Source organism: Lampetra fluviatilis, chromosome 68, assembly GCF_964198595.1.
Source record: "Lampetra fluviatilis chromosome 68, kcLamFluv1.1, whole genome shotgun sequence".
In the NCBI taxonomy this organism is placed as follows: Eukaryota; Metazoa; Chordata; class Hyperoartia; order Petromyzontiformes; family Petromyzontidae; genus Lampetra; species Lampetra fluviatilis.
Genome location: NC_136342.1, coordinates 6045630 through 6060370, shown reverse-complemented (window position 1 = coordinate 6060370; position 14741 = coordinate 6045630). Strand labels below are relative to the sequence as shown.

Here is a 14741-nt window from a genome sequence, read left to right as displayed (position 1 = left end):
CAAAAATGTTATAAATTGATTTGCATTTTAATGAGGGAAGTAAGTATTTGACCCCCTCTCAATCAGAACGATTTCTGGCTCCCAGGTGTCTTTTATACAGGTAACGAGCTGAGATTAGGAGCACACTCTTAAAGGGAGTGCTCCTAATCTCAGCTTGTTACCTGTATAAAAGACACCTGTTCACAGACGCAATCAATCAATCAGATTCCAAACTCTCCACCATGGCCAAGACTAAAGAGCTCTCCAAGGATGTCAGAGACAAGATTGTAGATCTACACAAGGCTGGAATGGGCTACAAGACCATCGCCAAGCAGCTTAGTGAGAAGGTGACAACAGTTGGTGCGATTATTCGCAAATGGAAGAAACACAAAAGAACTGTCAATCTCCCTCGGCCTGGGGCTCCATGCAAGATCTCACCTCGTGGAGTTGCAATTATCATGAGAACGGTGAGGAATCAGCCCAGAACTACACGGGAGGATCTTGTCAATGATCTCAAGGCAGCTGGGACCATAGTCACCAATAAAACAGTTGGTAACACACTACGCCGTGAAGGACCGAAATCCTGCAGCGCCCGCAAGGTCCCCCTGCTCAAGAAAGCACATATATATGCCCGTGTAATGCGAGCGTAAATGTGGTTGTTGCTGGCCTCTGGTCCAAACACGCGGCCCGGGGCATTGGGGGGCGGAGCCTGGTTTGCGGGGCGTGTGGGCGGGGCCACCGTTCACCTCGGCTCCAATGGGAGGCGAGGTGAATGGGGGCGGAGCCAGCGGGGTAGTATGGGAAGGCCGGATCTGACGATCCGGGAGGCGGGAGTCAGGGTCACGTGGGGGGAATGGATATACGTGGGAGCCCGGAAGAGATCAGGGCAGTCTGGGAAGTTAAGAGGCTGAGCCACGTTGGGTGCTGAGGAAAGATCCGCGCCATCGGCCATGTGGCCGAAGGACCTCAGCACGCTGTTGGCCAGCGGTGTGCGGAGTGCAGGAATAGAGGAGCTAACTGAGGAGTGTGCGGGGCACACGAGAGAGAGCGTGCGTAGCACGCGAGAGAGAGAGCGTGCGTGGCACGCGAGAGGGAGTGTGCGCGGGGCGCGCGCGAGACGACACTGGTCCGAGAGGAGGCCAGTGGGGGTGCGGAGAAGAACCTGAATAAAAGACAAACGGAGACCAGCATGACCTGACGGAGTCTTTTATTACACGCGTATGAAGTTTGCCAATGAACATCTGAATGATTCAGAGGACAACTGGGTGAAAGTGTTGTGGTCAGATGAGACCAAAATGGAGCTCTTTGGCATCAACTCAACTCGCCGTGTTTGGAGGAGGAGGAATGCTGCCTATGACCCCAATAACACCATCCCCACCGTCAAACATGGAGGTGGATACATTATGCTTTGGGGGTGTTTTTCTGCTAAGGGGACAGGACAACTTCACCGCATCAAAGGGACGATGGACGGGGCCATGTACTGTCAAATCTTGGGTGAGAACCTCCTTCCCTCAACCAGGGCATTGAAAATGGGTCGTGGATAGGTATTCCAGCATGACAATGGCCCAAAACACACGGCCAAGGCAACAAAGGAGTGGCTCAAGAAGAAGCACATTAAGGTCCTGGAGTGGCCTAGCCAGTCTCCAGACCTTAATCCCATAGAAAATCTGTGGAGGGAGCTGAAGGTTCGAGTTGCCAAACGTCAGCCTCGAAACCTTAATGACTTGGAGAAGATCTGCAAAGAGGAGTGGGACAAAATCCCTCCTGAGATGTGTGCAAACCTGGTGGCCAACTACAATAAACGTCTGACTTCTGTGATTGCCAACAAGGGTTTTGCCACAAAGTCATGTTTGCAGAGGGGTCAAATACTTATTTCCCTCATTAAAATGCAAATCAATTTATAACATTTTTGACATTCGTTTTTCTGGATTTTGTTGTTGTTATTCTGTCTCTCACTGTTCAAATAAACCTACCATTAAAATTATAGACTGATCATTTCTTTGTCAGTGGGCAAACGTACAAAATCAGCAGGGGATCAAATACTTTTTCCCTCACTGTATGCACTCTCACACACTCTCTTTAACTCTTTATCCCTCTCTATCCCTCTCTCTCCGACTCTCTCCCTCTCTCTCATTCTCTCCCTCTCACTTACTTGGCATTTTGGGATGCGTCGGGGTGCAGGGTTTTGACCGCGACCAGCGCTGGCTTCCCATTGGATGCACAGAGCCCAAGAGCCGCACTCGTGTCTGGGTCCATGCCCTCCACTTCACACAGGTGGACCTACAACCACCACAAACAGCCACCACAACCACAACCACTACAACCACCACCACAACCACTACAACCACCACAAACAACCACCATCACCACAACCACTACAACCACCACCACCACAACCACTACAACCACCACAAACAGCCACCACAACCACCATCACAAGCAACCACCACAACCAGCCACCACCGAGGGACTAGAAGTCTGGGCATGTCATGCGCATATCATGTGTAGACTCCTAGTGTAGTGTATAGTGTAGTGTATAGTGTAGTGTATATTAGTGTAGTGTATATAAGTGTTGTATGTAGTGTATAGTAGTGTAGGGTATAGTAGTGTATAGTAGTGTAGTATATAGTGTAGTGTGTAGTGTAGTGTACAGGCGATATGTCATGCGCAGACTCGCCGCCTGGTGGCGCTGCTTTGCTCTTCCGTTGTATGCGCATGGAGAGTTTAGCCGGATAGTCTGCAGCGGCATCGAGAGCGAATACAGCGGCATCTCTCAGGCAACGCTCGTCACTTTTTTGTCAATTTTCTTCAAAGTCTGAAACGTTTTGCCTTTCGCTGCTACGTCTGAGAAGTGGAAATGTGCATAAAATTACTTAAGGATTTTCAAATGTGTTTGTTTTTACTTAATAAATGTTTGTTATGTTAAGTTACGTTAAGTTACAATAAATGTTTGTTCGTGTTATTTTCGTGGTCAATTTTAGTATTGTTATGATATTTAACGAGTTTCCTGGAACAGAACCACAATGTATAACATTGAGCCTATGGGAGATGATGGTTTGACTTACAACGGTTCCCCTCGCGGCCACCGTCCAGGAACCAGTTCGGTCATAGGTGCGGAGGCCGCCTGTAGTAGCACCACTACTTCAACTACTACCACCACTACTAGCACGACTACCACTACTACCACGACTACCACGGCTACAAACTACCACTACTACCACGACTACTACCACTATTTCAACTACTACCACCACTACTAGCACGACTACCACTACTACTACCACTACCAACTACCACTACTACCACCACTACCAACTACCACTACTACCACGACTACTACTACCACTACGACTACCACTAAGACTACCAACTACCACGACTACCACGACTAATACTACTACTACCACTATTACCACTACTACTAGCACGACTACCACCACTACCACTACTACCACTACTACCACTACTACCACCACTACCAACTACCACTACTACCACCACTACCAACTACCACTACTAGCACGACTAATACTACTACTACCACTATTACCACTACTACTAGCACGACTACCACCACTACCACTACTACCACTACTACCACCACTACCACCACTACCAACTACCACTACTAGCACGACTACCAACTACCACTACTACAACGACTAATACTATCACTACTACTACCACCACTACTACTACTACCAACTACCACTACTACCACGACTACCAACTACCACTACTATCACGACTAATACTACCACTACTATCACTACTACCACTACTACCACTACTACTACCACCACTACCACTACTACTACCACCACTACTACTACCACTGCTACCACCACTACTACCACTACTCCTACCACGACTACTACTACCATTACTACTACTACTACTACAATCCACGACTACTACTACTACCACTACTACCACTACCACGACTATTACCACCATTACTGGTGGTAGTGGTAATGGTGGTGGTGGCAGTAGTTGTGATGGTGTTTGTGGTGGTGGTTGTAGTGGTGGTGGTTGTAGTGGTGGCGGTGCTGGTGGTAGTGGCTGTCGTGGTGGTAGTTGTAGTGGTGGTAGTGGTGGTCGTTGTAGTGGTGGTGGTTGTCGTCACGATGGTGGTTGTAGTCATGGTGGTGGTTGTGCTGGTAGTTGTAGTGGTGATGGTGGTCTTGGTAGTTGTATTGGTGGTGGTTGTGGTGGTTGTAGTGGTGGTTGTCGTGGCAGTGGTGGTGGTTATAGTGGTGGTTATAGTGGTGGTGGTTGTAGTGGTTGTAGTGGTGGTTGTAGTGATGGTGGTCGTGGCGGTGGTAGTGGCCGCCGTGGTTGTGATGGTGGTGGTAATAGTGGTGGTAGTGGTGGTGGTTGTGGTGGTCGTGGTGGTTGTAGTGGTGGTGGTTGTGGTGGTCGTGGTGGTTGTAGTGGTGGTGGTGGTGGTTGTGATGGTGGTGGTCATGGTGGTTGTGGTCGTGGTGGTTGTGGTGGTGGTGGAGGAAACTGCCTCACCTCTCCGAACTGCCCCTCTCCCAGCTTCTCACGGAATTTGAGGCAGTGGCGTGGAAACTCGGTGGGGGGGCCGCAGCTGCCCCCCACGGGGACGGCGTAGACCCCGTCCCACCCTGCACCAGGCAGGGTCACTGTGGGGAGGGAGGGGGGGGAGAGTTAGCGAGTGGGTGAGTGAGATGGTGGGTATGTGAGTGGGTGAGTGAGATGGTGGGTAGGTGAGTGGGCGAGTAGGTGGTTGAGTGTGTGAGAGAGTGAATAGGTGAGTGGGTGAGTGAGATGGTGGGAAGGTGAGTGGGTGAGTGGGTGAGTAGGTGGTTGAGTGTGTGAGAGAGTGGATAGGTGAGTGGGTAAGTAGGTGGTTGAGTGTGTGAGAGAGTGGATAGGTGAGTGAGTGAGTGAGATGGTGGGTAGGTGAGTGGGTGAGTGGGCGAGTAGGTGGTTGAGTGTGTGAGAGAGTGAATAGGTGAGTGGGTGAGTGAGATGGTGGGAAGGTGAGTGGGTGAGTGGGTGAGTAGGTGGTTGAGTGTGTGAGAGAGTGGATAGGTGAGTGGGTAAGTAGGTGGTTGAGTGTGTGAGAGAGTGGATAGGTGAGTGAGTGAGTGAGATGGTGGATAGGTGAGTGGGTGAGTGGGTGAGTAGGTGGTTGAGTGTGTGAGAGAGTGGATAGGTAAGTGAGTGAGATGGTGGGAAGGTGAGTGGGTGACTGGGTGAGTGGGTACTGCGGGGTGGGCTGGTAGGAACGAATAACCTAAGAATATAAACATAATGTATTATTACACTTGTTTAGCCAGGAAAGCCCCACTGAGTCTAAATGTTTTTGTAGGGTCCTGCCAAGTGTTTGCAGTAGGGGGCGATGTTGCTACACCGAATCGGACAATACGAAGGGAGAGTGTGAGGCCTAGGTCTAGGCTTTAGGCCTAGCTGTAGGCGTTAGGCCGCTGTGAGTTAATTTTTAATTTAAATGTTTTAATTATTTATGTAAAAGCTTTAAATGTAAATGTTTCTATTTAAAAACATCAGGGAATGTAACATTGTTAAACATTAACTCCCTTTCACACACGCGGGGGTACGATACAAAGGGAGAGTTTGAGGCGTAGATCGAGGCTTTAGGCCTAGCTGTAGGCTTTAGGGCGCTGTGAGTTAAATTTTAATTTAAAAGTTTTAATTAAAAGCTATCTCAGGGAATTATAAGGGAATGTTACACTTGTTTAGCCAGGAAAGCGTCACTGAGTCTAAAGGTTTTTGTAGGGTCATGCCAAGTGTTTGCAGTAGGGGGCGATGTTGCTACACGGACAGACGGACGGACGATATAATCTGTTGTAGGCTGGTTCACTTCGTTCCTACCAGTATAAGTAAAAAATACATACAGTGAAGGGTTGGGTGGGTTAGTGAGCGAGCGAGCGTGGGTGCGTACATGCATGTGCGTGTGTGTGCGTACATGTGTGTGTGTGCGCATATGTGTGTGTGTGCGTGTGTGCGTGCGTGTGTGTATGTGCGCGTGTGTGTGCGTGTGTGTGCGCGCGCATATGTGCGCGTGTGTGCGCGTGCGTGCGCGTGTATGTCTGCGTGTGTGCATCTCTGTCTACCACCTCCAGTGGACACGATGACGGCCTCGGCATACGGCGGAACGCTGTCCAGCGCCGGCACGCGGGTGCCAGATCGGGGAAACACGTCACCCCCATCAGTGCCGGCACCATCACCACCGTCACCGGCACCACGGCCGTGCCGCGGGGCGGCCTTCGTGAGGTCAGGCTCAGCGTAGCCACCATCACCACCGTCGCCACCACCTGTAGGAGGAGTGAGAGATACCTTCACCACCATCATCACCTCCTGTAGGAGTGACAGACACCATCTCCACCATCACTACCGCCTGTAGGAGGAGTGACAGACACCATCACCACCATCACCACCATTGCCACTTCCTGTAGGAGTGAAAGACACCATCACCACCATTTCCACTTCCTGTAGGAGTGTAGTGTGGTTCAAGGACTTAGACGACGTAGTTGGAGGCACACTTATTTATTAAGTACAAAGTACAGAACAGGCCGGGATGTACAACACTTGAAGGGGTATCGGCCCCTTCACCCGTCTAACTGGGAGATCACAGCTAGCCTACTCCTAGGTCCTCCACTACCGGGCTAGGGGAGGCTAGCTAACCCAGCCCTGGTTAAGCTGGGATTACGGCACCCTGAGTCCCCAGACCGGCTCTGATAAGAGCATCGGCTCTGGGCTCTCGGGGCCACGCCACTGGCTCTGCCTGGTTGGCCCTGAGAAGGACAGCGATCCAGGGGAGTCCCAGGGCCTATCTAGCAGATCTTCTTTCTTCACTGGTTAAAGCTGAACACTGCCCCGAGCCCTCCGGCTCACCGCCTTATATATCAACTCCCCCACTGAGGGGTGGGGCCGCGGGGGATCCCAGCTCCGTGTCAGCCCCCCAGGCTGAACGGTGCGGACGTCGCTGTAAGCACCTCCTCGCGTACAGACATAGCCACGCCCAGTATGTTTGTTTCCCATCCGTAACAACTCTACAACACCCCCTCCGTAACACCTCTACAGGAGTGACAGACACCATCACCACCATCACCACCTCCTGTAGAAGGTGTGACAAACACCATCACCACCACTATAATCACCATCACCACTACCGTCATCATCACCGCTAACATCACGACCATTATCACCACCACCAGAACCATCACCACCATCATCATTAAAGACAAAGATCCCCCGTATAGCCTTAACATACTGTTTGGCCAAGTGCTGTTAGCGCATAGCAGGACCTATGAAGGCTGGCACAGCACACGAGAGGGTGGGTGGCCAGCACCACGCCCGGCCGCCGTTGTTTCCCCAGCGGCGATGTTACTACACACCGCACAAGATACTAATTTTAGGTTCAGATAATCGTTACTGGTTTTGGCCATCAAGGGGAATCAAACTCGAGTCGCCGGGTTTGTGGCGCAGCGCGCTACACCATCATCACCATCATCACCACCACCACCACTATCATAGCCATTGTAACCACCATCACCACTATTACCACCACCTTTACCACCATTGCCACCACCATTATAACCACCACTGCCATCATCACCACCACTACCATCAACACCATTATCACCACCATCACCACTATTACCACCATCACCACCATTACCACCACCATCATCACCACTACTGCCATCACCATCATCACCACCACCACGATCACCACTAATACCACAACCATCACCACCTTTACCACTATTACCACCATCACCACCACTACCGTAACCATCAAAGACAAAGAGTCTTTGGTGGGTGGAGAGCCCTCTGTGCGTGAGTGTGTGCATGTGTGTGTGTGCATGAGGAAGTACTGAAGGCAATCCAGAGTCTGAGACCAGGAAAGGCACCGGGCAGAGATGATCTCCCAAGCCAATTACTGAGGGAGGGTGGCGTTTGTGCACAAACTGCCCTACATGACATCATAATAACAATCCGCAGAATTGGAAGGATGTCCTGGTGGTCCACCCCTCTTTAAGACGGGGGACCACCCAGACTGTAACAACTACAGGGGCATCTCCATCCTCAGTGTGCCAGGAAAGGTCCTGGCAAGGATTATTCAACATCGCCTCGCCAGGCACGCTGAGAAGAGGCTTGCGGAGCCCCAATGCGGTTTCAGGAACGGGCGCTCCTGCACAGATGCCATATTTTCTGTACATCTGCTACAGCAGAGGTGTAGGGAATTCCAGCAAGACCTGCATCTCTGCTTTATTGACCTGGTCAAGGCCTATGATACCATCAATAGGCCTGGACTCTAGGTTGTTCTTCGTGCTTTCAGAGTCCCTGACCCTCTGCTCACGATTATTAAGGACCTTCATGATGGTGAGCGGGCCTGGGTAACACTACGTGGCCGGGGTCGGAGCCACCCCCTGTTCACCTTGGGGTGCGACAGGGATGTCCCCTGGCTCCCACATTATTTGACATCCATTTAGATCACGTAGTTCGTGAAGCCTTCAATAACTGTACCAGAGGCATTTCCATCTTGTACAGATACAATGGGAGGCTGATCGATGCCCGGGTGCGGCCAAGGGATGGTTCCTATTGCTCAACGATGGTATGTATGCCCATGATCTGGGAATTGCTGCTCACTCGGAGGAGGAGTTGGAGGCGCTGCTGCTGTGGAGAAAGTGGAGAGTTCCCCATACCTGGGCAGTGTGTTCATGATAGGCTCCGGTTTGACAGCAGAGGTCTCACGCCGAATCAGTCGAGTGGCATTATCTTTTCATTGGTTGCGTAACGTTGCTGTGTTGAAGCTCCCTGGTCTGTTGCTCCACACGAAGCTTCAGGTCTTCTCGGCCATGGTCATGCCCTCCCTTCTCTACGCTTGTGAAACATGAACCCCCCAAATTGAACATCTTCGCTGGTTAGAAATATTCAGGCTGGCCTGCTTACGATCCATTCTGGGTTTAACCAGGCTGAATTGTGTGAGGAGCTCCCAAATCCTTTAAAGATCTGGACAAAGTCCCATCGGTGATCTCGTCCGGCAGGAAAGGCTGCGTTGGCTGGGTCATGTAGCCCGCATGCCCAGCCACTGCATGCCTAAACAGCTTTTGTTCAGCCACATAGAGGAGGCTAAATGGGTGTGGCATGGGCTAGAGAAGAGAAGATGTCCATGACACAGCAAGTTGGCACAGTAGGAGACACAGGTGGTGTATCAGCCAGTCATCTCAGTCAGTAGACCATGGCACCTGGGTCTGCACCGTGACTTCCTGCCAGCAGGCGTTCGACACTTCACGTGGCCTTAATGTACGCATAGCCTGGCACAAGCACCGTGGTAACATCACTGCCATGTAGTGGCGAATGGTGGTTGTTGGTGTTGTTGTGTGTGCGCGTGTTTACGTGTGTGTGTGCATGTGTGCATGTGTGCATGTGTGCGTATGTGCATGTGTGTGTGCATGTGTGTGTGTGCATGTGCGTGTGCGCGTGCGCACATGCGTGCAAGCTCGGCTCCGCAATTACCGGCCGCATCCTCAGCGCTCTGCGGGAGCTCCGGGAGTTTTCGTCGTGCCAGCGGCGAAGGGAGGCGGCGCCCAGAGGAGAAGGTCCAGGAGAGGTCCGCGGGGGACACGCGGCAGTAGCCCCCTGCCCGCCCCTCCGCCGGCCCCCCATCCTCGGCGGACCCCTCGTAGGCGTTGGGGCGAGGGTTCCCGATGAGGGCGGTGTCATGCGGCCCCGACAGCGAGACGGTGATGAGGTCGTCGCTCAGACGCCGATGGGTGACCTGGGAGAGGGCGGCACAGACAGAGGCGGCAGGGCAGCCCCTTGAATGAGCCCTGGATACCCTCGCCAGTCGCGTCAAGGAGCGTAAAGTGTCGTCGTCATGCGACACTCCCATCATCCTCGCAGCAACAACAGCAGCAGCAACAACTGCAACAACAGCAGCAGTAGCAGCAACAACAGGAACAACAACAACAGCAGCAACAACAGCAGTATTAGCAACGGCAGCAGCAGCAACAGCAGCAACAACAGCAACAACAGCAGCAGCAACAGCAGCAGCAGCAGCAACAGCAGCAGCAGCAACAACAGTAGCAGCAACAACAACAGCAGCAACAGCAGCAACAGCAGCAACAGCAGCAGCAACAACAGCAGCGGCAGCAACAACAACAGCAACAGCAGCAGCAACAACAGCAACAGCAACAACAGCAACAGCAGCAGCAACAACAGCAGCAGCAGCAGCAACAGCACCAGCAACAACAGCAACAACAACAGCAACAGCAGCAGCAACAACAGCAACAGCAGCAACAAAAGCAACAGCAGCAGCAACAGCAACAACAGCAGCAGCAGCAGCAACAGCAGCGGCGGCTTTTGGCTCGGCCGTCGAACAAAAGACGGCGTTGGTCACCACATCAACATCTTCGTCATCGCGCGGATATTTTTGCGGCCATCTGGAACGCCTCTTCCCCTTCCGATGTTAGGAAGCCACTGGGAGCTGTGATGCCACTTTTAAATCACCATCTACATTTGAAGTGCCATTGTTAGGCTGTATGTATATTCTATCTAGATTTGAAGTTTTCGTGACTGCAGGGATCCATACTCTTTGGTTCTTTCGGTAAAGTCACGTAGGTATAAAATAAAATAAATTAAATCACGACGTTTCGGGCGCAACACAAGCGTCCGTCATCAGGTGGGACAACAACAAAATCCAGGACCTTCTTAATGATGGCAGCTACACCAAAATCAACAAAGATCCTACTAACAACCTGACTACAAAAAACAACTATATCATTACCAGTTCGACTTCTCTAATCGAACCAGTCAAACGGCTCTTCCTAAAATCTTCTGCTACTAGACCACCCAGATTATATGGTCCTCCTAAGATCCATAAAAAAGGCACTCCACTTCGGCCCATCGTTTCCACTATCAACTCACCTACCTACAAACTGGCCCGTTTTCTGTCTGATACCTTGCTTCCATTCACTGGGCAAGACTACCTCAGAAGTACATAACTCAGCTCACCTGGTCTCTCTAATCAAGGGCATTTCACTGTCCCCAGATGATTTTCTTGTCAGCTTTGATGTAGTTTCTCTGTTCACCAAGGTTCATGTGCCTGACACCTTAGCAATAATTGAAGATTTAGTCCAACATAGACTGAACCCTGATGTTCCTACTCTGGTTAGGCACTGCCTTACCAACACTTACTTCACCTGGAATGGCATTTTCTACAAACAAAATGAAGGTACCCCTATGGGTTCCCCCTTATCACCAGTGATAGCGAATATTTTCATGAGAAATTTGAAACAGATGCCATCCAGACATCCACCCTACATCATTCCTTGTGGAAGAGATATGTAGATGACACTTTCGTCATTTGGCCACATGCCCTGCCTGCATTGAACCAATTTTTCATCCAATTAATTCCATACATCCATCCATCAAATTCACCATGGAAGTGGAGAAGGATGGTAGGCTACCATTCCTGGATGTTATGTTTGAGAAGAGACATGATGGCTCGTTGGGACACTGTCTACAGGAAAGCCACCCACACAGATTCCTATTTGAAACCTGATTCTCACCACCATCCGGCACAGAAGAATTCCCTCATCAAAACACTACACATAGGGCCCACTGCATTTCTCACCAACACCACCTAACCAGTGAACTGGAACACGTACACTAGGCCCTCAAGATGAATGGGTACTCGGACCGCATTATTCGCAAAGCTGTTGCTCCAACCAGGGAGAAACAACCCCCTGAGACGCCGATCAAAACCATCATGTTACCATACATATAGCAGGCGTTACTAAAAATATTTCCAAAATCTTAAACAAACACAAGATTCAGGTCTGATTCAGTATAGTACACAAAATCCGTTATCTAATCCTATCTGTGAAGGATGTCATTCCTGACATGCAATATCATGGAGTCTACAAACTAAGTCGCACATGTGGTGGGTGTTACATTGGGGAAACGAAACGACATATCTCGGACCGTGTTCGCGAGCACAAGTCAGATCTGAAATACGGCAGAACTAATACCTCCACCGTTGCTGACCATTGCTATAACGCTGAGGGCTCTCATGATATTGTTTTTTTTCCGAGACCAAGGTACTCTGCAAACCTTCGGGCAACTATCAAAGGTTTGTTCATGAAGCCATCCAGATATATAAACATAGACATAACTTCAACCGAGAAGATGGATACAAATTGAGCAATCACTGGAAGGATGTTATTAATCAGGTAAAACCTTAACGGCTTTATGGTGTTGCCTTCATATCCGCATCTCCAGTTTTCTTCAGCCTCCCACTCCCAGCCCCGCTCACTTCTCCCCTACCCCCCCCCCCCCCCCCGGCATTTTGTCGTGCTCATGCCTTGTTCGCCCCATAATCCCTCTAGCTTGCAGCACTCCCCCACCTCTCTCTCCTCCCCCCTCTCTTACCTACATAGCCTCTTGTTACAGCAGCCCTTTTGCCCACTTCAGCAATTGTTTCTTGCTGTGGTTGTCCCACCTGATGACGGACGCTTTTGTTGCGCCCGAAACGTCGTGATTTAATTTATTTTATTTTATACCTACGTGACTTTACTGTGTGGATATTCACCATTGACCCTTACCTGCAGTAGCGGGCATGTGTCAACAGGGGGTGGTAGACAGGCTAGGTGGGATGAGTCGGGCCCTTGGGCCACCAGGGACCCCAGACCCCAAGAGGGGGGCTGGGGGGATGCCGTCATGTTCCAGGGCCCCCGAGAGAGTTCCAGAAGGAAGGTGTGGCTAGGGGCGGAGAGACTCTGGAGCGAGTATAAAAGCCTGACCCCTGAACGGGTCTGGCAGTCCTCGTCTACCTGAAGACCTGAAAACCTGAAGAGCCACCCTGAAGAGAAGAGCCCAGTGGGCAGAACCCAAACCCCTGGCTATGGTCGGGTTCAGAACAGTATAGGGTTAGCGCTATAACCAGAGTGAGGGCACATTAGTCCGGAGGGGCTACCTCCTAAGGATATTGGGTGCAAGGGGCCGTTACCCATTTGTGTTATGTACCCATAGTTTGTATTGGACCCACTACAGATTGACAAACTCGTTTTTTTAGAACTGCTTCTTGTTGTGTGTAGTTTGTTGTCCTTCCCTCTGGCACCTCTGATTAGCACGGTTGGCTACGTATGGTACGAATAAGTTCACCATACGTTCATACTACACGATACAATACTATACACTACACTACACACTATACATGACTATACACTACCCTATACACTACACATTACACTATACACTACACTACTATACACTGCACTATACACTACACACACACTACACTATAGACTACTATACACTACAATACACAACACTACGATACTAAATGGAAAACTCATTTCTTTAGAACTGCTGTTTGTGGGTAGTTTGTTGTCCTTCCCCCTCACCTCTGATTAGCACAGTTTGCTACGTACGGTGCGAAATAAGTTAAACATACATTAATACTACACTATACACTACTATACACTACACTATACACGACACATTACACAATAGACTCTCGGTCAGGAGAATGCTGCCCATGCAGTAGGGAGCGATGTTGCTGCTGTGTGTGGTCCAAATTGAGTGATTTGTTGCAGGGAATTGCTCAGCATTGGAATGTTTTTGCCTAATGCTTGTTACATTTCCTGTGTAATTTGCTATGTGGGAAGTGGTGGCGCAGTGGTTAGCACGCTGCTAATCATCGCACCACCTGTGCTTCCCACTGTTCCAATTTTATGTATTTTACCCGCCTGGCGCTACGCTCATTGTTGCGAGCATTGCTCCTCCACAAAAACAAAGAGCCCCCGTATAGCTTTTAACAGACCGTTGGGGCAAGCGCCATTAGCGAACGCCTATTAAGGCTGACACAGCACACGAGGTGGGTTGGCAGCACCATGCCTGGCAGCCTTTGTCTCCCCAGTGTTGATGTTTCCACACTGGACCAGGTACTCATTTGATGCTGAGTTAACCTAGGAGATGCCCTTGACTGGTTCAGATAATCGTCACTGGTGTGAGAATCGAACTCGGGTCACCGGGTTCGTAGTGCAGCGTGCTAACTGCTACACTGCCGCTCTCACACACACATGCACGCAAGCACACATGCACACACACGCACATACACACAGGCACACAAATACAAAAACACACGGGCACATAAACACAGGGACACGCAGGCACACACAACAACAAAGACATACACACACAGACACATGGACGGAGACCAGCTCTCTCTCACCATTCGCAGGACCTTCTTCCAGTGCTGCCTCCATAGCATGAGGGCGATGATGGCGATGAGGACGACGATGATGACCACCAGGGATGCGACCAGGGCCCCCGTGCCCCCCGATGAAGGGGTCTCCAGGGTACCTGGCTCAAGGGCCCTTCCTCTTGGGGGCCCTGGTGGAGGGGAGAGGAGGGCAGAGCATGCGTTGTCGGTTTTACTTCTGATTCCGTTCACGATGACGTGCGTGCGTGCATGGTGACGTTCGCGAACGTGCATGTGTACGTCATCGTGATCGGAACAGCAAGACATTTTTTTAATTAAATAACTTTAATCGGCACACCGAGTCTTCCCCACAAGGCCATTCGGGAGTAGCGTGTGGCACAGTTGTTGGCACCGGCTACCGTCAAGTTGTGGCGGTCGTGCTGCTATGGTTCTCTGCGCTGCTACTACTACTACGCCTCTAAATAAAATGTACGCCGAGCCGCTCGAGCGTTCCGAGATTCGGCGGTGAACGGGGACGCACGCCCTGTGACTTGTA

General features: G+C 50.7%; 1 protein-coding gene across 9 annotated transcripts in view; it reads right to left on the bottom strand.

The window, feature by feature from the left end:
- Window positions 1-14741, bottom strand: part of LOC144952477 (discoidin domain-containing receptor 2-like) — a 122830-nt gene that overhangs the window by 13495 nt on the left and 94594 nt on the right. For all 9 annotated transcript variants that reach the window (XM_078882894.1, XM_078882895.1, XM_078882897.1 and 6 more), the window contains 5 exons: window positions 14216-14376; window positions 9496-9757; window positions 6087-6284; window positions 4498-4628; window positions 2132-2259 (listed from right to left, as the gene is read on the bottom strand). In XM_078882894.1, coding sequence (XP_078739020.1) covers window positions 2132-2259; window positions 4498-4628; window positions 6087-6284; window positions 9496-9757; window positions 14216-14376 — 880 coding nt within the window. The remainder of the gene's footprint in view (window positions 1-2131; window positions 2260-4497; window positions 4629-6086; window positions 6285-9495; window positions 9758-14215; window positions 14377-14741) is intronic.